General features: G+C 41.8%; 1 protein-coding gene across 3 annotated transcripts in view; it reads left to right on the top strand.

Annotated features, from left to right (window-relative positions):
• Positions 1-1,131: 1,131 nt before the first annotated feature.
• tns2 (tensin 2) overlaps positions 1,132-25,928 on the top strand; it is a 209,745-nt gene continuing 184,948 nt past the window's right edge. For all 3 annotated transcript variants that reach the window (XM_062971126.1, XM_062971124.1, XM_062971123.1), the window contains exon 1: positions 1,132-1,358. In XM_062971126.1, coding sequence (XP_062827196.1) covers positions 1,257-1,358 — 102 coding nt within the window. In that variant the 5' untranslated portion in view covers positions 1,132-1,256. The remainder of the gene's footprint in view (positions 1,359-25,928) is intronic.

Genomic DNA, 25,928 nt, shown 5'->3' with positions numbered 1-25,928 from the left:
AACCACTGCTCTAAGGAGTCTTCATGTTAGGATAGCAATTTTCAGAGCCTAGAAATCCTCCATGTTAGCTAAGGGATTCTGGGAGGTAAAAAGGTAAAGGTTTTCCCCTGACGTTAAGTCCAGTCATGTCTGACTCTGGGGGTTGGTGCTCATCTCCATTTCTAAGCCAAAGAGCCGGTATTGTCCGTAGACACCTCCAAGGTCATGTGGCCGGCATGACTGCATGGAGCGCCGTTACCTTTCTGCCAGAGCGGTACCTATTGATCTATTCACATTGGCATGTTTTCGAACTGCTAGATTGGCAGGAGCTGGAGTTAACAGCAGCCGCTCATGCCACTCCCGAGGATTGAACCTGGGACCTTTCGGTCTACAGCTCAGTGCTTTAACGCACAACTACACCCAAATAGTAATGTTCTCAAGCTTTTGCAATGTATAGAGCCAATTCCTATGAGAGAGGGTGGCTCTAAACAAATCTTGCTGTGTCCAAAGGGGCTTTCTCTCAGATAAGTATGTCTACTGGCATACACCTTTGAAAGCCCACAAGTTATCCAGCCAATGTATATAAGACTTAACATAAATGTTTATACAGCCCATCACGCACGCACACATCTACATACACATTCCTGCTTAGGAAGCAGAAACCAAGCTCTTTTCCTCCTCCCTCTCTTGAGATGGGCCCCGAATCCGCTGACCCAGAGCACCAAAAACTGGAAGGAAACAGGATACAGATCTGGCTGAACGGTACACATGTCTCTTTGTTACTCCCAAGCTGCTCTGGAGGGATTTTCCAGTGGTAATATGTTTCCAATTATCCTGTTACGCTCTTTGGAGTCTATGCATTCTGACAAGGCGTCCTTTCCGTTTCCAACAATATGTCATCTTGCCCTGCTTTTCCCCCATTGCATGTTCTTCCTCCCAAAGGTGATGACCTTTTTCTGCATGTTACATGCACACACACGAGTCCGGCTAATCTACCTACATCCCAGGAGCTTGGCTTTTGCCACCTGTTTACAGGCCCGGTTTTATAAGCTCGCACGCGGCTTCATCTGGCAGGGCTGAGTTTGCTCTGGCACTGAGCTAAATATTATTAAGGCGCTCTGTGTGTGTGTGTGTGTGTGTGTGAGTGATGAAGGGGGGGATTGGGACAGGGAGGAGGAGTTTGCAAAGCAAGGCAGTTCCAAAGATTCTGAGAAGGGGGAGAAAATTGCCCACAACTTTGCTGGAGAAAGGAGTTAGGACGCGGAGAAGGGGATCGTATGGGCTGGACAGGAGGGTCTGATTGTTGGGGGACCGACTGCTGCTCTGCACCCCAGGCAAAAGGGACCCCAAGAGGCACTGCAAGAATGCAGCTGACCAAGGTGTGTTACTAAAACCTTGCTCTTTTTCTCCTTGCTTTATTCTTCTTTACACAGGGCAGCATGGAATTACTGGCTGCGTCATTGGATGGAAATCATTCAGCCTGAGGCGCTGACTGTTTGTGGCACAGGATGGCAAGGGGTGTGTGTTTGTGCGTACAAAGAGAGTTGCTGGCTAGAAACATAGAGAGAATTCATAACCTCCCAACTTTCTCCACATTGATGAAAGTCAGGGCAGGTGTGTAGCTGTGTCAACAGTAGCCCAGTTCAATTCTGAACCTTTGTCTGCTATATGTTTGTATTTTTAATCTACTTTATAGCAGCCTCCTCTCACAGTCTGTTAGTAAACTGTCTCTAAGAGTCTGCTTGATGGATAGGACCAGACTTCCGACAGCATAGCTGTAACTCAAGACTATTATACTGATGTTACTGGCAGTGATGGTTGGTGGGAGCAAAGGAAATAGCACCTTGAGTTAATGGGTGCAAGTTGCTTAGATGTACCGCTGTCAAGATGCATTCCCTGCTACTCAGACAGTAACTTTCAGAGGCACAGCAAAGAGAGGAAAAAGACTGAGGCAGTAGTCATATACAGGTTTATACAAGGGGAATGTCACACAGAAATAAATACAGTAGTTCTTGGGAACTCTGCATAGCATTGTACTTGGGAAAAATCCTCTTGTGAAGGAGTGAGAATCATGAGACCAACTAGATATTTCTGAAATGCAATACAGTAGAGTCTCACTTAACACAAACGGGCTGGCAGAATGTTGGATAAGTGAAAATGTTGGATAATAAGGAATGATTAAGGAAAAGCCTATTAAATGTCAAATTACACTATGATTTTACCAATTTAGCACCAAAACATCATGTTTTACAACAAATTGACAGAAAAGGCAGTCCAGTACATGATAATGTTATGTAGTAATTACTGTATTTATGAATTTAGCACCCAAACATCACAATGTATTGAAAACATTGACTACAAAAACATTGACCACTAAAAGGCAGACTGCGTTGGATAATACAGAACGTTGGATGAGTGAAGTTTGGATAAGCGAGACTCTACTATATCTTCCTATGCTGGCTACAGTTACTGGCACTCATTGTCCAACAACATCTAGAGACAGTATGATTCCAACCCTGCCTATAACATTGATATGGATATAAATAAATTGTGAAGAAGTTATCTAAAAAGTCAAAAAAGAAACTCTGCTCATAGAAAGCTGTCTTACAAAGAATTACTCTTGGTCCTTCCATGTATAAATATGTGAGGGGAAGTCATAGGGAGGAGGGAGCAAGCTTGTTTTCTGCTGCCCTGGAGGCCAGGACGCGGAACAATGGCTTCAAACTACAGAAAAGGAGATTCCACCTGAACATTAGGAAGGACTCCCTCACTGTGAGAGCTGTTCAGTAGTGGAACTCTCTGCCTTGGAGTGTGGTGGAGGCTCCTTCTTTGGAAGCCTTTAAACAGAGGCTGGATAGCCATCTGTTGGGGTGCTTTGAATGTGATTTTCCTGCTTCTTGGCAGGGGGTTGAACTGGATGGCTTGTGAGGTCTCTTCCAACTCTATGATTCTATGTACTGCAAATTCTGGCTGTCAGCAACATCTCCCTAGTATTTTGAATAGAATATTTTCCTAGCCTTACCTGGAGAACCTTGGGATTATTCCCTGACCATCTCACATATGAGTATTAACTAGTCTTGCTAGGGCTTAGCTTCCAAGTGAGATGAGTCTGTTTAGTGCTGGTGAGGCCACATCTGGAATGCCATCTACAGTATTGGGAACCACACTTTAAGAAAGGCATTGATAAACTGCAATACGTCCATGTTGATAAAGCAAATAAACAACCAGGATGATGAGGAGCCCTGCAAAGAAAAGTTGAAAGAGTTCTAAGGAGTTTTAGCTTGGAAAAGTAAAGATGTGATATGATAGCTGTTGTTAAATATCTGAAGGGATTTCATCATGATACTGGAGCACTGGCTCAAAAGAGCAGAGTTAGCACTAATGGGTGGAACTTTACGGAAGCATATTTCGGATAAATACTTAGTCATGGTGAGAGCTATTCAACAATGAGACAAGGACCCAGTTCCTCAGGCCCCTTCTACTCTGCCATATAATACAGATTATCTGATCAAATAATCCAGATTATCTGCTTTGAACTTGATTATATGTGTCCACACTGCCATATAATCCAGTTCAAAGCAGATAATCTGGATTTTATATGGTTATATAGAAGGGACCTCAGCCTGGAAGCACTAAAAGGAAGGTTTATGCGAAATTTGGACTACATAACTTCCATTTCCCATTCCTTCTGTAAACCCTTTTAAACTATCGTATAGTATTGTAGCCTACTCAAAAGTTTATTTTATTTTGAGCAAATTACAGAATCTGTCCATATCTTCTAGTCCTGGAATGTGTGAAATGAGGTTTCTCCCAGTTTCCAAGAACATTTGGTGGAGGAGAAATGTCGAAATACGTTTAAAAGATTGGGTTCTCTTTGCCAATATGAAACAACAGTATACAATGTGCTGTTCAAACTTTCATAGAGTCCTAGCATATATTAATAAGGATAACAGATTATGTCTCAGCCAGGATTGTCGGCAATGTCTGATGGAATCTCTCTCCAAAACTTTAGAAAGAATTTTTTTTCCTTAGGTAAGTCTGGAGATATTGGGGATTGAACCCTGGCATTGTGTTTGCCTTACTACATATTTCCTCAAACTGGCATCTTTAATAGTAATACTAATAATAATATTAATAATAATAATTTTACTTCTTACCTCTCCTTTAGATGTGTTGGATTAAGCTCCCATCATTCCCAATACATTCCCAATGGTCACAGGGCAAGTTGTTGTTGTTGGGCTTTTTAATTAAGATTTTCAAAAAATATACATAAAATGAATAAGGGGGTGAGGGAGGGTGGATTTGAGGAAAAGAAAGAAAAGGGGGGAAGGGAGGTGGGGGCGGTGATGGGAGAGGTAGAGGTAAGGGGAGGAAGGGGTTGTTGTTGTTGCTGCTGCTGCTGCTGTTGTTGTTTTTTTTCGTGTCAGGAGCAACCAGAGTTGCTTCTGGAGTGAGAGAATTGGCCGTCTGCAAGGATGTTGCCCAGGGGACGCCCGGATGTTTTGATGTTTTACCATCCTTGTGGGAGGCTTCTCTCATGTCCCCGCATGGAGCTGGAGCTAATAGAGGGAGCTCATCCACGCTCTACCCGGGTGGGATTCGAACCTGGCAACTTTCAGGTCAGCTGTTGTTGTTGTTGTTGTTGTTGTTGTGTGGCTTTGAGTTGTTTTGAACATATGGTAACCCTAAGACAAACTTATGATGGGCATTTCCAGGGCTGATAATGTGTGCCTCATCCAAGGTCACACACTTTTCCATGCCTAAGCAGGAAATTGAATCTGCTACGCCAAATTGGTTCTCCATGGAACTAGTAGCCCCATATATAGGGAGGATGCCAGGCTGGAGAGAGCTGCCATTGCACAACTTTCAAGTACCAATGTTTACTAGTGGCAAGCTCTATTTGTTACTACATATCCCTGGTAAATAGTTGGGATGGAGGTTCTGAAGCCATTTGTTCAGCCTGGGCAAGGGCCTTTTGTGGAGTACTGTTCACAGAATCCATACAGCCAGTTTAGGTACTGGCATGGCTTCATTAGGGGTGCTTGGGTGTTGCAATCCAAAGCTGAAATACTATTTAACATGTTTCACCAGAACACTTACTACTATGAAGGTCCAGGAGATCAAAGTGATGCAGTCATTCCTTCCCCCCAGGCATTGATGGGCTTCAGGAGTACAGCGTGGTGCCATCTAGCTTTCACTGCACTCCTGTGGCAAAGATGTTGTGCAAGGAGGTACTGAATACCTCTATGCATTACCCTCTGAATGTGTGTACACTTGGTTAAGCCACGAAGAAGATTCTAATTTTTGAAGTGACTTTCCCAAGCTCTGAGGTTCTGTTTGTGAGAGCTGCTATTGTTGGCACTTCTTTCAGCCCCGTGGAACTGCTTTATATTTATTTTGCTAATACTTCTTGGCTATGATGCACATTTGTATGAATGCATGCACATGGGTTCCTAGCTGCCAGTACATTATGTTGTTGTTGAGTACCTTCAAGTCGTTTCTGACTTACAGTGACCCTAAAGCAAACCTATCATGGGGTTTTCTGGGTCTGAAAACATATACTGTATATACTCAAGTATAAGCCGACCCAAATATAAGCCGAGGCACCTAATTTTACCACGAAAAAAAACCTGGGAAACATTGACTCCAGTATAAGCCGAGGGTGGATAAATTTCAGAAATAAAAATAGATTCCAATAAAATTACATTAATTGAGGCATCAGTAGGTTAAATGATTTTGAATATTTACATAAAGCTCAAATTTAAGATAAGACTGTCCAACTCTGATCAAATCATTATTCTCATCTTTTTCAATATAAATGTAACAACAACAATTCTTTATTGATTAGTCACTTTTGACCCTATCAAGACATGTAAAACATACAATACGTACACACTTACGCATACATACAATAAAACCATGTAAAAATACAAAACATCCCGACCTGCGGCCTAATAACTCGCTCCTAGATAAGTGTACAAATACAAAGTAAAAAGGTTAAAATTAGTAATTTCCTAAGGTAAGGTTTGAACGAGGACAGGGGTAAGTAAAACAAGTGTCTTGTCCATAGTAAATTTTAAGTTTGGTTTTTGTTAATGGCAATAATGTCTCAGCTCTCAGCTTCCATCTTCTCACAGATGGCAAGAGCTTTTACAATATAAATGTGCTTATGTATCCTTTTAATAATAATAGAGTAAAATAGTACATGTAATAATAATAATAATAATAATAATAATACAGTAAAATAATACATGTAATAATAAATAGAGTAAAATAATAATGCAATAATAATAAGATCAGAGTGAAATAAATGTATTATTATTAATAATAAAATAGAGTAAAATAAATGTAATAGTATCAACAACAATAGAGAAAAATAATAAATGTAATACTACCAATAATAATAGAGAAAAATAATAAATGTACCATATATTCTCGAGTATATGCCTACCCAAATATAAGCCAACCAGGATTCTCACCCGAGTATAAGCTGAGGGGGGCTTTTTCAGTCTTAAAAAAGGGCTGAAAAACTAGGCTTATACTCGAGTATATACAGTAACTTGCCTGAGGCCGCCAAGTAGTTTTTCACAGCTGAACAGGGATTTGAACCCTGGGGTGGTGTGTGGTTTCTGAGCTGTATGGCTGTATTCTAGGAACATGTTTGCTAGAAGACAGCTATACAGCCCAGAAACCACACAATACTTCAGTGATTCCAGCTGGTAAAGCCTTCAGCAGTACATGGATTTGAACCCTGTTTTCCAGAGTTGGAGTTCAGCACTCACTACACCATTCTGGTCTACTACTGCTTTTCTACATAGCTTAGAATAGACTTATTAAGGTAATAAAAAAAGAAAAATCACCTGAGCTGAAACTATTTTGAAAGCACAACTGGATCTACTGTAAGATTAAGCATTCTATTAAATAGGCTTAACATCTGTTTAAAAATTAAAATAGTGGTAAAAGTAAAGGTTTTCCCTTGACATTAAGTTTAGTTGTTTCTGACTCTAGGGGTGGTGCTCATCTCCATTTCTAAGCCAAGGAGCTGGCATTGTCCATAGACACCTCCAAAGTCCTGTGGCCAGCATGACTGCATGGAGCACTGTTACTTTCCTGCCGGAGCGGTACCTATTGATCTACTCACATTGGCATGTTTCTGAGCTGCTATGTTAGCAGAAGCTGGGGCTAACAGTGGGAGCTCACCCTGCTTTCTGGATTCGAACTGCTGACCTTTTGATCAGCAAGTTCAGTAGCTCAGCGGTTTAACCTGCCGCACCACCAGTAGCTCTGTAAAATAGTGATGATCCATACATAAGCACATCTTGTTAAGAAGCCAGGTCTGACGGAAGCCATTCTGTTTTTCTAATGATTAGGTTGTTCTCAGTTTTCTCATCATGTGCATGATTGCAAAAAAGGACAGATTTGCTTGGGAAAGTTTGGAAAAGTTACTTTTCTGGACTGTAACACCCAGAAAACCTGTGCTAGCACACCCAGCAGTTCTGTTTCATAGAGCAGGGTCTGTTTAACACAACAGGGCTTATTTTTGTGCCAAAGATTGCACAATAAATAAATGGTTGTTGCAATGTGCCTTCAAACTATTTCTAACTTACGGTGACCCTAAAGTGAACCTATCATGGATTGTTTTGGCAAGTTTTTCAGAGGAGGTTTGTCACTGCCCTTCTAAGAATGTGAACAAAACTGTGCAACCAGGTGGGTTTCCATGGCAGAGTGAGGGTCAAACACCTAGAGTCCTAACCCATCCCCTACACCACATTGGCTCTCCATAAATAAATATTAAGCTCTAACCTTTTAAAATGAAATAGAATGAATTAATCCACCCATCAAACTAATGACAGCTGGAAATGTGGGCTCAAGGGGAAGTAGGCAGATGAACTTGGGAGTGAGAAATGAAGTCATTCAAGCCCACAAGATTCTCCGGCTTTTCATCTGAGGAACAGTGGAGGTTATGTAATTGGTAATAGGCTTATAATAATCAGGACAGGGCTTTCCCCCAAGTGTGGATGACAAGGCTACTGAAATTGCAGGGGGGATGGAAAGAAAGAGATCCCAAGTCTGAACAGGAATTCATTAAAGATTGTATGATTAAATGGGCGAAAAATATAGGGAAGCCAATAAAAATTGAGGAATGGGAAAGAGCTTGGAATCGTAAAAATTTACGTACTCGGTAGACCTAAAAGAAAGCTGGCTGAAAATATTTTATAGATGGTATCTGACCCCACAGAAATTATCAAAATACTATAAGTCTACTTCAAATAAATACTGGAAGTGTGGTGAAAAGGAAGGCACGTGTTTCCACTGTTGGTGGACTTGTGCAAAAGCAAAAGAATTCTGGAAAGAAATACATAGGAATATACAGAGAATACTTCAAATTAAGATTAGTTTAGACCCCAAGTTGCTTCTCCTGGGTATGTATGGCAACGTAGAGGGAAAAAATTAAGAAATCTTATTTAATTATCTGATAACAGCAGCAAGAATAACATATGCTAAGGGATGGAGGGAAAAAAACAGTCCGGATATAAAAAACTGGTTTATTAAAATTTTGGAAATTATGAGTGCAGACAAATTAACATACTTACACTCAAGGCAAACCCAAAAAACAAACAGATTGAGAATTAGTTACAAACTATTTAAGAACAGAGAATTGTAAAGTGATAATATAAGGATACACTAGCCAAAGATAAAAGACTATACAACTGCCCCGGAATAAACACTAAAGGAGAGAAAAATAATACAACAAACAAATAGAAGAGGAAATACAAGGGTATAGTTTATACCAAATGAATATGATACATAACAACACACATCTGATGGAAGTCAATTTTAATTATATATGATAACTGTTAGTATTTAAGTGATGTTCAGATTTTTTGTTTTTTGCTGTCTGTTTTCTGTTTCTGTCCTCTTTTTCTTTTTCCTTTTGTTTCCTGATGTAGGGTTTCGATTAATAGATTTCCTCTAACCTCCTATATATATTTTTTTCTTACCCCCATGTTATTCCCCATGTTATCCCCTTCACTGTGTGTAATGGTCGATGTGATTCACACCCCTTGGCAAATGACTTTAATAAAAAATTTAAAAAGTAGGCAGATGAACTTGGGAGTGAGAAATGAAGTCATTCAAGCCCACAAGATTCTCCGGCTTTTCATCTGAGAAACAGTGGAGGTTATGTAATCGGTAATAGGCTTATAATAATCAGGACAGGGCTTTCCCCCAAGTGTGGATGACAAGGCTACTGAAATTGCAGGGGGGATGGAAAGAAAGAGATCCCAAGTCTCCAGTTGCTGCATGATCCCAAAATTATTCCAAGGTGGGGTTGGAAGGAGTGAGCAGAAGAGGGGCAGTGACAAGATGCAACAGACGTGTTTCTTGTGAGGGAGGTCTGGGTGGATAAGATAAATGTAATGCACAGAAAGTAGGACCTGAGTGCACAGCCTTTTATGATGGCCTTTTGGACACCTGATAAGCTGTTGCTGGGGTCTATGTGCAGCCACTCCCATTATTTCAGAGTTGTTGTTATTATTATTTTTTAATCACCAAAAGACAATATAGTAAGACCATCATGAGGACTATATTCCTGGCCAGACAATGGTTACCTGAAAACATAGATATGAACAAATGTCATTCAATTTCCTCACTTCTAGTCCTAGCATACTATTGAGGTGTGTTGGAGATCCTACAGCAATGGTCCTCAACCTGTGTGTCTTCAGGTGTTTTTGCCTACAACTCCCAGAAATCCCAGTCAGTTTACCAGCTGTTAGGATTTCTGGGAGTGGAACGCCAAAACATTTGGGGACCCACAGGTTGAAAACCACTGTCCCACAGTTTCCTCTTTAGGAGTTTTCTAGATACTCCAGTACTACTCTGTGATAACTTCCAAGAGAAGCATACCGCAATTGCCTGGAGGTCCTAGCAAATTCCTAGGGATCATTTCCCCCAGGTAGGAGTAAGTGAAACCAAAGATACAGATTCCATGGTTTCCAGGGGCCTTGTTGTACAGTCTGGTGGTTATCAACATGATTTGGGAAGTAAAGGAGCCCTGCTGAATTTCTTCAGCTCTCACATGTGGCCATCTTGGGCATCCTTGGCATGATTTCCCCATCAGGAGAATGAGGTAAAAAATGACCATAGGAGACATTTCAGTACACAAACACAAACATTCTGCAAATGCAAATGTAAACAATAAATGGTACCCTAGTTTTGCCATGTACAGCAATGTCTTTATAAATGGTCTATCCCAAGGGTGTCACTCATTTTCATCTAGGACCACACCTGCCTTATGGTTGCCTTCAATGGGCCATTGAAAATGTGGTTAAAAGATTCCATGGATACAGAGGGCCAACTATAATTTCTTTACATAGTGATCTGCACTCTTTGGTTTTTACCCAATTTGGGTTGAATGGCAATGCTCTGATATGAAGGTTGGGTTACTAACCTGAAGGTTGCCGGTTTGAATCTTCAAGACAGGATAATCACCTGTCTGTCAGCAATAGAATTGCGGGGAAATGAGAGAAGCCTCCCAGCAGGATGGTAATACATCCAGGAGTCCCCTGGGCAACGTCTCTGTAGATGGCCAATTCTCTCATACCAAAAGCGACTTGCAGTATGTTCTCAAGTCGCTTCTAACATTATAAAAAAAATCACTTTTGATTATGAACTGGGAATAATAGGAATTGCAATCCAATACTATTTGTGACTCTGAGGGTGGAGAAAGGTTAAATGACAGTTTAAAGTCAGATATCATATCCACAATCCTTATTTCTAAATTCAAACCCCACTACCCCAAATGTTACTGTATCACAACTCAAATTAGCTCTAGTCATGATGTCTAATGATGAGAAATACAGGAGTTGTGGTCCAACATCTGGAAGGCCATATAAAAGCACATAGCAGGTTGGATTCAGCTAGCAGGACTTGAGTTTGACACATATAGTCTATCCATAAATTGGGGAAGATACTGAGGTGGTTGCTGTGAGTTTCCAGAAGAGAAACTGAGATTGAGAGGCGGTGATTTTATAGCCCAAAACTGTAAAATAAATTGATGAGCAAACAAAAGCTTGAATCCATCTGCAGATATGCTTCTATTTCATTATTCTTCAGGTGCCATTAAGGCTTTGCCATTGAAATGAAAGTCAGACCTAAATGGCAATACCAGAGGACACTGATGAAAGCAACTTGCTATCCAACAATGCTGGTCTCCAGGTTAATGTCTTTCTATAATGTATGTAAGTCAACAAAGGGTGCATCTGCACTATAGACAGGGCCGGCCCCACTATTGAGGCCCCTGACGCCGCCGCCTCGGGCGCAGGCCCGGGGGGGCGCCGTCAGGCTGGGCGGGAGGCGGGGCACCGCCCTGACGGTGCCCCGCCTCCCGCCCAGTGCGCCCTGGCCCGTCTGGCCTTTCCTAGCTGGCCAGACTGCAGCGGAGGTCCCTGCAGGCCGCAATCGCGGCCTGCAGGGACCTCCGCTGCAGTCTGGCCTGCTACAAAAGGCCAGATGGGCGAGCGGGAGTAGCGTGGGAGGCGGGGCCAGCTCTGACGCCGCTCCCCCCCCGCCCAGCGTGCCTTGGCCCTGCCTCCCACGCAGCGTGGGAGGCGGGGCCAAGGCACGCTGGGCGGGGGGGGGGGAGCGGCCTCAGAGCTGGCCCCGCCTCCCATGCTACCCCCGCTCGCCCGTCTGGCCTTTTGTAGCAGGCCAGACTTCAGCGGAGGTTCCTCCAGGCCGCAATCGCGGCCTGGAGGAACCTCCGCTGAAGTCTGGCCTGCTACAAAAGGCCAGACGGGCGAGCGGGGGTAGCGTGGGAGGCGGGGCCAGCTCTGGCCCCACCCCCCGCCCAGCGTGCCCTGGCCCTGCCTCCCACGTTGCGTGGGAAGCAGGGCCAAGGCACGCTGGGCGGGGGGGGGGAGCGGCGTCAGAGCTGGCCCCGCCTCCCACGCTACCCCCGCTCGCCCGTCTGGCCATTTCTAGCAGGCCAGACTTCAGCGGAGGTTTCTCCAGGCCGCGATTGCGGCCTGGAGGAACCTCCGCTGAAGTCTGGCCTGCTACAAAAGGCCAGACGGGCGAGCGGGGGTAGCGTGGGAGGCGGGGCCAACTCTGGCCCCGCCCCCCCGCCCAGCGTGCCCTGGCCCCGCCTCCCACGCTGTGTGGGAGGCGGGGCCAGGGCACGCTGGGCGGGGGCGGGGCCAACTCTGGCCCCGCCCCCCTCACTATTCGCCCTGGCCCCGCCTCCCACGCAGCGTGGGAGGCGGGGCCAGGGCACGCTGGGCGGGGCCATGGCGCCGGTGGCGGGGGCGCTTTTCAGCACCCCCGCTTCACATCAAAAAATATCTCCGGCCGGCCCTGACTATAGAATTAATTCAATTTGACTCTGCTTTAACAAATCTGACTTAGTAACTATGGGATCCTGGGATCTGCAGTTCGGCATCAGCCTTCTTTGGCAGAGAACGCAAAAATCCCTGTAAAACTTCAACTTCCGCGATACAATAATATTGAGCCATGGTTGTTAAAATGGTGTCAAACTGCATTAATTCTTCAGTGCAGATGCACCAAAGTCTCCTGCAGCTTGAATGTCTTCTGGCTGATAGCTTTTGGTCCTGTTATTTCTATTTTGCATTTCTTAACAAATAGAAAATCAATAGCAAACCATTCTCTCTCATACAAGAAGGAAACCGATTAATTAAGGAGAAATTCATTAGTACTGCTGTTGTCACACTGAACAGGAAACACGTACAGGGCAGAAGGTTTAAGGAGAAAATATCTAACAAAAGGATCGCAGTAGCCCTGGATGGCCTCTGTGTGGTTAGCATTAGACAGCAACTGCATTGTTAAACCATTGCAAATTAGGCCAGAAGAAATGATTACAGAGAATGTTGTGTATCATCTGGAAGAGGTGTTTGACATCTAAGGTGATGCAGATAGATAGCAAGGAGAGAAAAGGAAAATTTGTTTTTGTGGAATGTTCTGCTCATCTTCCTATCGTTTTGGTGCAAAGCAAATATCTTTATTTCCCAGAGATTTTAGTTCCAGTTTTTATCCTGCCTGTTCTTTAATGCTGTGTTTAGTTTATGTTTAGTTTGTATTTAAATTTTGGGAGTACAATTAAAAGACTGTGTGCAGTACATAAATACTGTTGCTAGTTTTGGCTGGAGCAGGTTCATTGAATCAGTTGGATTTATCTATAAGTTGACTCACTAATCAGCATTTGATTTGATGAATCTCCTCTATTGGAACTAATCATGAGAATTTGGGTGACAACCTCCGGATTTTCCATCATTATTTTTATCATCATTCTTAAAAAAAAAAACCAAGGGAAAATAGAGAATTGCAGTTCTAAGCTAATAGAGAAAAAAGGCCAACATGCATTATTTACAACGCTTCATTTCCAAACTCTGAAACTAACACATCATGATGTGTCTCAATTCAGTGATCAAACCTCAAGAGGACACATAGCACTGGCGAATCCATGGATCAAGCTATCTACTATAGAAATCCACATATAAGTCTAGAAATTTTAGTCAAACCATCAGCTAAAAAGTCTGGTACTTACAGGGACTTGTAAGTACTGTACCATTAACTCTTATTTTTTAAAAAACTATTATGTCCTCAGGCTGGACCTACACTGTATTCTGTGGTAGCACAGTGAGTTAAGCTGCTAACTGCAGGAAATCTGTCGGCAGTTCAAAGCCACGAGTCAGGGTGAGCTCCGGACTGTCAGTCCTAGCTTCTGCCAGCCTAGCAGTTCAAAAGCATGCAATGTGATTAGATCAATAGGTACTGCCTTGGTGGGAAGGTAAAAGGGTGCCTCATGCAGATAAGCAAAACATGCCAGCGACAGATCAGAGATACTGATGCAAAATAGGCTTCTAGGCTCGGGCTCGGGCTGTGGCGCAGGCTGGAGAGCAGCTGCAATCAATCACTGCAATGAATCACTCTGACCAGGAGGTCATGAGTTTGAGGCCCGGCTAGGAGCCTATGTTTGTTTGTCTTTGTTCTATGTTAAAAGGCATTGAATGTTTGCCTATATGTGTAATGTGATCCGCCCTGAGTCCCCTTCGGGGTGAGAAGGGCGGAATATAAATGCTGTAAATAAATAAATAGGCATGGAAAAATGGATCAAGAGCGCCTCCCCGTGGCCAGAAGTTGAGCATCGCCTCCAGACGCCGGAGATGAAAAAGGGGGAAGACCTTTCCCTCTATGTACTGTATGTCATTGTGTAAAAGGAAATGAATGTTTGTCTTATAAATGTTCTGTAATCTGCTCTGAGTCCCTCCAGGGAGATAAAGCGGAATATAAATAGTGTATTATTATTATTATTATTATTATTGACACAACGACGTTGTATGACACAGCAAACAAGATAGATATGCTGGATTTCATATCACAAAATCACAAGTCGAACACTTCCCAAGTGTCTAGGACTGTGTGATGTATTTTCGGATGATGCGTGCAGATCCCAGTAGAGTGGCCTTTTGCAGTTGGCAGATCGTGATTTTGTCAATGTCTACTGTTTCCAAATGCCGGCTGAGATCTTTTGGGACGGCACCCAGTGTGCCCATCACCACCGGGACCACCTACACTGGTTTCTGCCAGAGTCTTTGAAGTTCAATATTGAGGTCCTGATAGCGGCTGAGTTTTTCCTGTTGTTTTTCATCAATGCAACTATCACCTGGGATGGCAACATCAATTATCCAAACCTTGTTCTTTTCCACAACTGTGATGTCTGGTGTGTTGTGTTCCAGAACTTTGTCAGTCTGGATTCGGAAGTCCCACAGTATCTTTGCGTGTTCATTTTCCACGACCTTTGCTGGTTTGTGATCCCACCAGTTCTTTTCTGCTGGGAGGTGGTACTTGAGGCATAAGTTCCAATTGATCATTTGGGCCACACAGTTGTGCCTCTGTTTGTAGTCTGTCTGTGCGATTTTCTTACAGCAGCTGAGGATATGATCAATGGTTTCGTCAGCTTCCTTGCACAGTCTGCATTTTGGATCATCAGCTGATTTTTCGATCTTGGCCTTAATTGCATTTGTTCTGATGGCTTGCTCCTGGGCTGCAAGGATCAGGCCTTCTGTTTCCTTCTTCAGGGTCCCATTCGTGAGCCAGAGCCAGGTCTTCTCCTTATCAGCTTTTCCTTCAATTTTGTCAAGGAACTTTCCATGCAATGTTTTGTTGTGCCAGCTGTCAGCTCTAGTTTGTAGTGTGGTTTTCTTGTACTGGTTTTTTGTCTGCTGTGCTTTGAGGAGTTTCTGATTTTTGACTTCAATCAAAGCAGGTTCTTCACTTTGCTTTACATATTCTGCCAGGGCATGTTCTTCTTCTTTGACTGCTTGTTTTACTTGTAAGAGTCCTCTGCCCCCTGGTCTTCTAGGCAGATAGAGCCGGTCAACATCACTGCGAGGGTGCAGGGAATGATGAATGGTCATGAGTTTTCTTGTTTTTCTGTCCAAATTGTCCAGTTCTGCCTGTGTCCAATTTATAATGCCAGCAGTATATCTTATGACAGGTATGGCCAGGTGTTTATGGCCTTGATGGTGTTGCCTCCATTGAGCTTGCTTTTGAGAATTTTTCTGACCCTTTGTGTGTATTCTTTGCTGACCACAGTTTTCACATGATCATGCTTGATGTTGTCCAGCTGTAATATGCCCAGATATGTATAGGCCTCTGGCTGGTGACACTTTATTGTTTGGCCATTGGGCATATTTATGCCCTCACTTTCAATGATTTTTCCCTTCTTCAATGCCACTGTTGAACATTTGTCCAAACCAAACTCCATGTTGATATCAGTGCTAAAAATTCGGATAGTGTTGGTCAGAGACTGGATTTCAGTTTCCATTTTCCCATATAGCTTCAGGTCATCCATGTACATCAGATGTGAAATTTTGTGAGAATTCTTAGATGTTTGGTAGCCAAGATTTGTTTTTTGTAAGATTGTTGACAGAGGGATCATGGCAATAATGAAAAGCAGAGGGGACAATGAATCTCCCTGGAAAATTCCTCTCCTGATGTGGACAAGTCCATAGCTTTCATTTCCAACAAACAGTTCAGTTTTCCAGTGCTCCATCATGTTTTCAATGAAGGTGCCAATGTTTTTACTAATCCCGATGGCGTCCAGGCACTTGATGATCCAGCTGTGTGGGAGTGAGTCAAAGGCCTTTTTGTAGTCAATCCACATCATGTGAAGATTAGCTTTTCGGCTCTTACAGTTCTCCAGAATCATTTTGTCAATCAGTAACTGGTCTTTTGTGCCCCTGCTTTTCCGTTTGTTGCCTTTCTGTTCATCTGGCAAGATGTTTTTTTCTTCAAGATTGTCTTGAATTCTGTCAGCTATGATGCCAGTCAGTAGTTTAAACATAGTGTTATTGGCCTGTAGTTTCCTGCTGCTGCTCCTTTTGCTGGATCATTTTGTATCAGGTATGTTCTTCCAGTTGTTAGCCATTCACTGATACTTCCTTTCTGCAGCATCTCATTGAATTGTTGGGCCATTTTTTCATGTAAACTAATCAGATGTTTGAGCCAAAATCCATGAAGTTGATCACTACCAGGCGATGTCCAGTTCTAATAATAATAAATTATTATTATTATTATTATTATTATTATTATTATTATTATTATTATTATTATATCTTTGGATAGCATAGGGAAGGTTTAACACCTCTGTGGTGTTTATTTTGCTATCTGTGGCCCTGTTCAGAAAATTTCACCTCACTTTCTGTCCCTGTAATAATTGGATTTTGAAAAAAAAAGGCTTGTTATGGAAAGAGTATATGGATTGCCAGATGGTGAGAAAGCTTCATGATAACTTTTCTAGCAGTGAATTTCCCTTTTTGGGGATAGATTTCTCTGACTTGTTGTCTCAACTGTTCTTAACAATGAGTTGTGTGTAAGTCAGATATTTGTAACTCAGATATTTGTATTTGTACAGGGACTGCCTGTAATCCAGTTCAATACACATTCTGAAACTGGATAATAGGACAGTATATAGTAGATCCAGCCTCAATTGGGTTTCTTGCACTCCCTTTTCTCTGGAACAAACTTTCTCAACCTGTTGCACATGGATTCCAGATGGTGAGAGTTGTAGTATAGCAACCAAGAGGGTGTTGATTCAGGAAAGACTGTTCAATAGCCCATTCCCATTTCCCCTCTGCTTCTTTCTTTTCCTTTGTGCTTACTGGCGTTGTCCATTTCAGAGGACGTTCTTTGCATTTTTTGAGGTTGAAACTTGATTTGAGAAGATTTATTTTGGCCAGTGCAAGGGCAGCAAGTTGGGCATGAGAGCAGCTTGGGGGGGAAAGCATCAACAAGAAACCCACAGGCATCTATGTAATCCATAGGCGGGAGCAATGCAAGGAGTCCCTGGAGGGGCAGATTGGCAGGGAAAGAGGAGGGATTTTTGCTTTCAGAGGATGACTGTAGAGATAAGAATCCCTGCAACGCGTGGAGATCTGCCATCTTTTTCTTTTCTGTGACTTTATTTTATTTTCTTCAGTTGACTGTGGTGAGAGTCAGGAGGGCCCATAAGTTAGAAAGTTGTGAAGTGTGCATATGTGTCATTGTGTGGATCTGAATCCATGATTTCATAGCAATGGGTCATGGCAGTTAAAGCGGCATCAAACTGCATCACTTCCACAGTGTGGATGCACCCTACAGCTCTGCTTTAGATTCTTCTCTTCTGAAGCAGGACCATACTGGCTCTTGTTTCCCCTTCCATGAATGTCTTTGTTGTTGAATGTATTTCTGTTTGTCCTTCCTTGTGTCCTGAGTACCTCTGTTGTTTCTATTCAAATTCTTTTCATGTAATTTCTGATTAGATTGGCACAGAAGGAGGGAACACTTCGGTCCACATCTCTTCTGTTGGCTCTCACCTTCTGTTCCTCATTAGCCTCTTGCTGGTCAGTCTCACCTGCACTGAGCCCTCTGGTGATTTTCTCTTTGTTCTTCTCCAGGAGCTGGAAAAGGTAAAGAAAGAACAACCGCAAACAGTTTGAGTCACCCTTTTCAAAAGGTCACAGGGCCTTCTAGTTTGGAAGGGAAATGGCCAAGAAAGTTAGGGAAGGGGAAGGAGGCATGCTCAGAAGCTTGACAAGTTTCTTTTCTGGATGCCAACTCCCATGGCTACTGGGCACATTTGCTAGGGAATTACAGGATTTGTAGTCCAAAAAGCAACATTTCCAAACTCAGAGCAATAGAGAAGTTTTTTTAAAAATGGACTGGTTTTGGGAAAGGACATTCATAACCTTTTGGGAAAAGCATGACCTGTTTGAGACATAACCTTTCGGGAACATAACCTTTTGGAAAGGCTTGACTTCCAGACAAGAGCTAAAAACACATTTGAGTGAATTTTTTTTTAGTGGTAAATATCCACTAATATTCATGCAAGGCAAATTCTTCAGTTATTAGACCGAACCTATTGTCTCTGATCTGTTAGGAACAGAGATATGCCAGTGCACAAAAATACAGCAAAGTTTCAGAAATGTTATTTCAGTTGATCAAAAAACATATACTATCCCTTAAAACATTTTGGTTTAAATCATGCTCTCCAGAGACAAAATTAAGTAGTTTTTGTTAAAATAACATAGTTGGCTTACTTACAAACTTTGTGCATTCAGCATATAGGTATATTTCAAACCCCGGGAGCGGCGGGAGCGGCCGCTGTTAGCTCCAGCTCCTGTCAACCTAGCAGTACGAAAACATGCCAATGTGAGTAGATCAATAGGTACTGCTCCGGCGGGAAGGTAACGGAGCTCCATGCAGTCATGCCAGTCACATGACCTTGGAGGTGTCTACGGACAACGCTGGCTCTTCGGCTTAGAAATGGAGATGAGCACCAACCCCCAGAGTCAGACATGACTGGACCTAACCTCAGGGGGAAACCTTATATTGCTTATCGATCCAGATACAAATAGATTTGAAGTAGTTTCTCTGAGCAGATAACACAGAGCATCTTTATTAGAATCAATAGTTCAAAATCTAAAGCATCTCTCAAAGTCTAATGGAGTCAGTACTGTCTGAGAGTCTAATAGCATCTGTCCTCTAAGTTCTGAATAGTCCCATAGAGTCTGAATAGCCCCAGCTCTGGGTCACATGGTCTGCAGTCCCTCCTACAACATAGAGTTAAGGTAAAACTGCATACAAATACACACATTCACAATACAGTAAGCAATCTGAATTATATACATAACAAATAACTAGTATAGGAGGCTTGTAGAAGGTTGCTATTTCCAACAACTGGTGTACTGGAGCAAAAGTTTTTGTCAATGATTATATTGTTAATCTCTTAGGAACCTATGTACAACACAGAGAGGTCTTTGGAAGTATAATACTCATCCCAGCACTTTCTCTATGCCAGTGCCAGTACTATGCAGTTTTTCAGCTCCCAATCCATATCTATAGTAGACCAGCAAATTTGTGATATGATTGGGCAAGGCTGTATTACCTGGTTGTATTGATCCCAGCAGGAATAGAGTATATGGCATACCAGACGTTGTTGGTTGGCATCCTTCATTACACTATGCAACACGATTTTTGTTCCTGGGTTATAAATGGAATTTCCTAATTGGTTCTATCATAAAAACATGGACAAAGTTTATTAAACTGCAAAAACTTTATTTTTGCGGGACATCCTGCAGCACATTTTGCTATAGTTTTTCGGTGAATATGTCATTGAGTCTCAACCAATTCAATATAGTTTGTCACAGCCTTAAAATCGAAGTTTCTGGAGTATAACAACTACTTTCAAAGCAAGTACTGCACAGTTAAACAGGAAATAACACTTTCAAACCAAGAACAGACAGTTTTTCAAATTTGGTTACATAGTGTTATTACACACACAAACACATACTATGAGGGTAAATATTCATTGCAGACCAACAAGAATTGGAGGGCACCATTATCCTCCTCTCTTGTATTATGGAGTGAAAAAGGAAAATTGTGGCACAGAAATTCTTGCCATTATTAGTACAGAACCCTCCCCTTATAATCTCCCATAACAGTGGATTTCCTTTATTTTTGTTCCTTGCATTTGTTTGATATGGTTGCTCCCATCTATATAGTTTCAAAAAGTTCACTAAGTGAGCAGCAAAGCAATGATTGTGAGATATATATATCTCACACACACACACACACATATATGGCATTTCCTTTTCTTTCCCCCCCACACATGCTATCATCCACATTCTGTTTGCTTCACTGGGATAATAGGTTTGTGACACTACTGAGATCCAGTCACTCAAGTTTTGGTACATAATGTGAGGAATGACTTTGCCCCAATTTAATTGACTCAAAGACAGGGATGAATGAAATATGATCTCGCTTCGAAGACCATGTTACAATCAATGTTGGATTTCTAGCATTCTCCTCCACCCATCTTTGTGGGCTTCAGTTGGGACCTGAGAGAGCAAATACTATATACAGTAGAGTCTCACTTATCCAACATAAAGGGGCCATCAGAATGTTGGATAAGCGAATATGTTGGATAATAAGGAGGGATTAAGTAAAAGCCTATTAAACATCAAATTACATTATGATTTTACAAATTAAGCACCAAAACATCATGTTTTACAACAAATTTGACAGAAAAAGCAGTTCAATACACAGCAATGTTATGTAGTAATTACTGTATTTATGAATTTAGCACCAATGTCTTGACAAGATTGACTACAAAAACATTGACTACTTAAAGGCCGACTGCGTTGGATAATCCAGAATGTTGGATAAGTAAGACTCTACTGTATATATACTCATGCATAAGTCGATCCCATGTATAAGTCAAGGACAGGCTTAGGGGCCAAAATTATGGATTTTGATATGACCCATGGATACATCGAGGATACATTCTATGCAGAGGGGAAAATGTCAGGGCCAGCTAAAGGGGTCTGCCATCATTTTCCCACCCAGGTATTCAAAAAGCAATGCCATGGCAGAGGAGAGACGAGAGGGAAGCAGTACTGCTTTAATGTTTTCCCAGGATGGAGCTAGCTCTTGCTTTTCACCATACTACTCAGAGGAGGGAATAGTTCTTTTTTAAAATAAGAGTTAAGCCTCTTCTACACTACCAGATTATCAAAGCAGATATTCCACATTATTTGCTTTGAACTGGATTATTTGAGTATACACTGCCATATAAATCAGTTTAAAGCACATAATCTGGATTTTATATGGTAGTGTAGAAGGGGCCTGTATGATACGATACTTACATAGACCTGTGGATAAGGTGACCCAGATTTTTGAGCTGATTGTTGACAAAAAATTCTAGACTTATACATGGGTATTTATGGTAAATAGCTTGATTCATGGACTAGAAAGCCAGTGCTGTGTGTGGCCTCTTGAAGTCTGATCACTGAATTGAGACGCTCCATTATGTGCTGGTTTCAGAGTTTGGAAACGAGGAGTTGTAAATAATGCTGCTACCTGTCAGAAGTGATTTTTCCTTGCAAACAGCATGCAGTAAAGTTCCATTTCAAATGAAGCATGAGTTTTGAACAGTGTTAATTAAAATGGGTATCCTGAGTAACACTTTCTAGTTATCATAAAATTATTCTTAAAGGTAGTTTCTGAGCTTTTTAAAATCATTTTGGGCAGAATTGTTCACATGTTACACTGTTCGCTAATCATCCCTAGGGTTTTGGATTACTTTTCCATTACGTAATCCCAAAGCAATTAGCAGAACTGTAAGTAATACAATGAATAATGCAACAAGTTCCTTTTAACATGCTAGATTGTTAATACTAGCATTTTGTCTATATATGCAACTTCTTTTATTATTTCTTTCATGCTGCAAAGGTTCAGAGCAGGAAAGCTCTAATTAACTAGAGCTTCTCATTTAATCCAAACTGGATCTAGTTTCCAACTATGGAAAAATATAGGATATTAAACCAGATTTTGAAAGTTGTTTCCTAAAGCAATTAGATACAATTGCAGTCACAGAATTGAAAAGCAACCTTTTCATGTTATTTAGAGATAAAGTAATTGGAATAATTGTTATAAGCTACAGTACTTTAAAATTAAAAACAGCAGAATTTCACAAACTGCTGGCTTATGGTTCAGAAGCCACCTAAATAATGTGAACATCCATTCTAATAAACTTAGCTCTTTGTGAGCTTGGGCAGAAATGAATGAATTATAAACAGCCCATTCTTTGTAAAGTATTACTTCCAAACTGTGATTAAACTGTAGTTTAAAGGCAGTTTATTATCCCAGCTTCTTACACCTTGGTTTGATTTTTCCTGCTGCAAAGAGACTACTATGAGCAGCTAGAAGGTTTGTTCATGTCTTCACTTATTAAGCAGAGTTCTGATAACCTGAAAAGAGCCATGTTCTAAAACTTTTGCAACTTCAACAAGATGATAAAAAAATGCCCACAAGAAAGGTTTTCAGCATCAGATATGTTTTCTCAATGAAAATACAAGATGCTAAAGCTCCAGTCCTACAGTACAATCTTAACTCAAACATAGGTTCACTAGAGTGGGTTAGGATTAATAATAATAATAATAATAATAATAATAATAATAATAATAATAGCAAAAGCTGATAAGGAGAAGACCTGGCTATGGCTCACGAATGGGACACTGAAGAAGGAGACAGAAGGCCTGATCCTTGCAGCCCAGGAGCAAGCCATCAGAACAAATGCAATTAAGGCCAAGATCGAAAAATCAGCTGATGACCCAAAATGCAGACTGTGCAAGGAAGCTGACGAAACCATTGATCATATCCTCAGCTGCGGTAAGAAAATCGCACAGACAGACTACAAACAGAGGTACAACTATGTGGGCCAAATGATTCATTGGAACTTCTGCCTCAAGTACCACCTCCCAGCAGTAAAGAACTGGTGGGATCACAAACCTGCAAAGATAATGGAAAATGAACACACAAAGATACTGTGGGACTTCCAAATCCAGACTGACAAAGTTCTGGAACACAACACATCAGACATCACAGTTGTGGAAAATAAAAGGTTTGGATTATTGATGTTGCCATCCCAGATGACAGTCGAATTGATGAAAAACAACAGGAAAAACTCAGCCACTATCAGGACCTCAAGATCAAACTTCAAAGACTCTGGCAGGAACCAGTACAGGTGGTCCCGGTGGTGATTGGCACACTGGGTGCCATGCCAAAAGATCTCAGCCGGCATTTGGAAACAATAGACATTGACAAAATTACGATCTGCCAACTGCAAAAGGCCACCCTACTGGGATCTGCGCGCATCATCTGAAAATACATCACACAGTCCAAGACACTTGGGAAGTGTTCGACTTGTGATTTTGTGATACAAAATCCAGCATATCTATCTTGTTTGCTGTGTCTTACAATAATAATAATACTTTATTTATATTCCACCCTTTCCCTGAGGGGATTGCAACATATAAACAAACACAGGCAAACAATCAATGCCTTGTTACAAATGAAAATACAGTGAAACACAAATACACAGACAAAGGCAATGGCTTCTCCTTTCATTTCCGGCTCTGGAGGCGGACTTGTGAATTGTAGATTATACAATTTCCTACCACAAGATGATGGTAATGACTGCATTTAGGCCCCTTCTACACTGCCCTATATCCCAGGATCTGATCTCAGATTATCTGTTTATCTCAGATTACGTATATAGCAGTGGAGACTCATATAATTCACTTTAAAGCAGATAATCTGGGATCAGATCTTGGGATATAGGGGCTTTAGGTGGCTTTAGAACAGGATTAGATGCATTCATGTAGGATAAAGCTGGGTGACTAATAATCTCGGTAGCCATAGGACACTTTCACTGCGGTGAAAAAAATGCAAAAGAGTACTATAGAGTATATGCATTTCATGTGAGCACCCAAGAACATCTGACTGGCTACTGTGGGAAACAAAATTAGGGAGGCCTCCAGTTTTATCCAATAGGAATTGTCTTGTGTTTTGAAAAACTCAGGAAAGTTGAACTTTTTTATCCAGGGAAGGAAGATTAGGCTCTTTTTGCCATTCCAAACCATATGATTTCAAAGCTGAACACATGATTTATTTTCAGCCCTGGCTCCTGATTTTCAAGTGATTAGGAACAACATTGCCAAACTGAAGGACTAATAGAGAGGGAAGCTGCCTGCGTTCATGCCAGCTTGGATTCCCAGGGAATCTGTCTGGGACTGGACTGCCGGACTCATTTTTTTCTAGCCTCGGTTCCTTTGCTAAGGAATAGGAGGAGCTGGGTGTGGGGTTTCTGAGGACTTGTTCATTCTTCAAACTCACCCATGAGGAGCTCAGAAATCTTTCCAATTGCTTCAACTCCCTGCTGCAGGCAAGGAAAATTATGATTTGCATGGCTTGGGCTGTAGGCTTTGACTGAAGTGAGTGAACCGAATTGAGGATTTGCCTGCTCCTGCTGTGAGGTGCCTCTGCCAGCTAAATAAAGAGTCGACCAGGGCTCAATTTCTGAACTAGAGGCTGTAGGGCTCACAAACCTTCAAAGAAGTATTACCTATGGCTCTCAAGTCATTGCTCTTTATGCCACCTGAGATGGAAGCTAGTTAAGGAGAGGGTCTGGAAAGCATGGCTAAAAATCCATTCATTGACAATATGTTAGCAATGATGATAAAAGTCATGATTCAGAAGGCATATCTCCCACCTGTCCTGATTTCTCATCTGCTCTCCCACTTATCTAGATATTTTAAAATGTCCCCAACTGGATCTATAGTGCTCTTTATCCCAGGATCTGATCCCCAGTTATCTGCTTTGAACTGGATTTTATGAGTTTCCACTGCCAAATAATCCAGGTTAAGAAAATATTCTGGATTTTATATGGCAGTGTAGAAGTGTGTTAAAGCACTGAGCTGGAGACCGGAAGGTCCCAGGTTCAAACCCTGGGAGCGGTGTGAGCGGCCGCTGTTAGCTCCAGCTCTTGCCAACCTAGCAGTTCGAAAACATGCCAATGTGAGTAGATCAATAGGTACCACTCCGGTGGGAAGGTAACGGCGCTCCATGCAGTCATGCCAGCCACATGATCTTGGAGGTGTCTACGGACAACGCCAGCTCTTTGGCTTAGAAATGGAGATGAGCACCAACCCCCAGAGTCAGACATGACTGGACTTAACGTCAGGAGAAACCTTTACCTTTTTAGTCTCATATAATCCCATTCAAAGCACATAATGTGGATTATCTGCTTTGATAATCTGGATTATATGACAGTGCAGAAGGAGCCTGAGTCTACACTGTCAGATAAACTGGGATAAACAGGTAATCTGGGATAAGATACCAGTTTTTCAGGCCCCTTCTACACTGCCATATAAAATCCAGATCACCTGCTTTGAACTGGATTATATGGCAGTGTAAATTCATAATCCAGTTCAAAGCAGATCATTTGAATTATTTGATTTGATAATCTGGATTATATCGCAGTATAGAAGGGGTCTCGCTATTCCTCCCACTTTCTCCCTTTATCTTTTGCTCATCTCAGCAGTTTCAAGCAGAACTGAAAATGTATAAAATCAAGATTTCTTTGAATGTTGGAGCTGTTGGGGTGAGGAGTAAGTAAACTTTGATGCTGGGGAAAATTCAAGCACAAGTTGGGGGCAATTCCATTTTTAACAGTGGTCATGGGTGGGAGGATACGTTGTTGCTTTTGATACCGTCTGTAATTTGTACACAAATGCAAGCTATGCAGATAGTGCATTGTTTGCAAATTACTCTGCTAAGGAACAGATACAGTAGGATCAAAGATGATAGCAGATAGCTTATCAAGAAGTTGAACTCTGACTGGATAAACACTAACATAAAATCCAGATTATCAAAGTCTACACTGCCATATAGGTAAAAGTAAAGGTTTTCTGCTGATGTTAAGTCCAGTCGTGTCCGACTCTGGGGGTTGGTGCTCATCTCCATTTCTAAGCTGAAGAGCCAGTGTTATCTGTAGACAGCACCAATGTCTTGTGGCCAGCATGACTTCATGGAGTGCCATTACCTTCCCA

The sequence above is a fragment of the Anolis carolinensis genome, chromosome 2, assembly GCF_035594765.1.
Source record: "Anolis carolinensis isolate JA03-04 chromosome 2, rAnoCar3.1.pri, whole genome shotgun sequence".
NCBI classification, from domain to species: Eukaryota; Metazoa; Chordata; class Lepidosauria; order Squamata; family Dactyloidae; genus Anolis; species Anolis carolinensis.
This window is presented reverse-complemented; position numbering and strand designations above follow the sequence as displayed.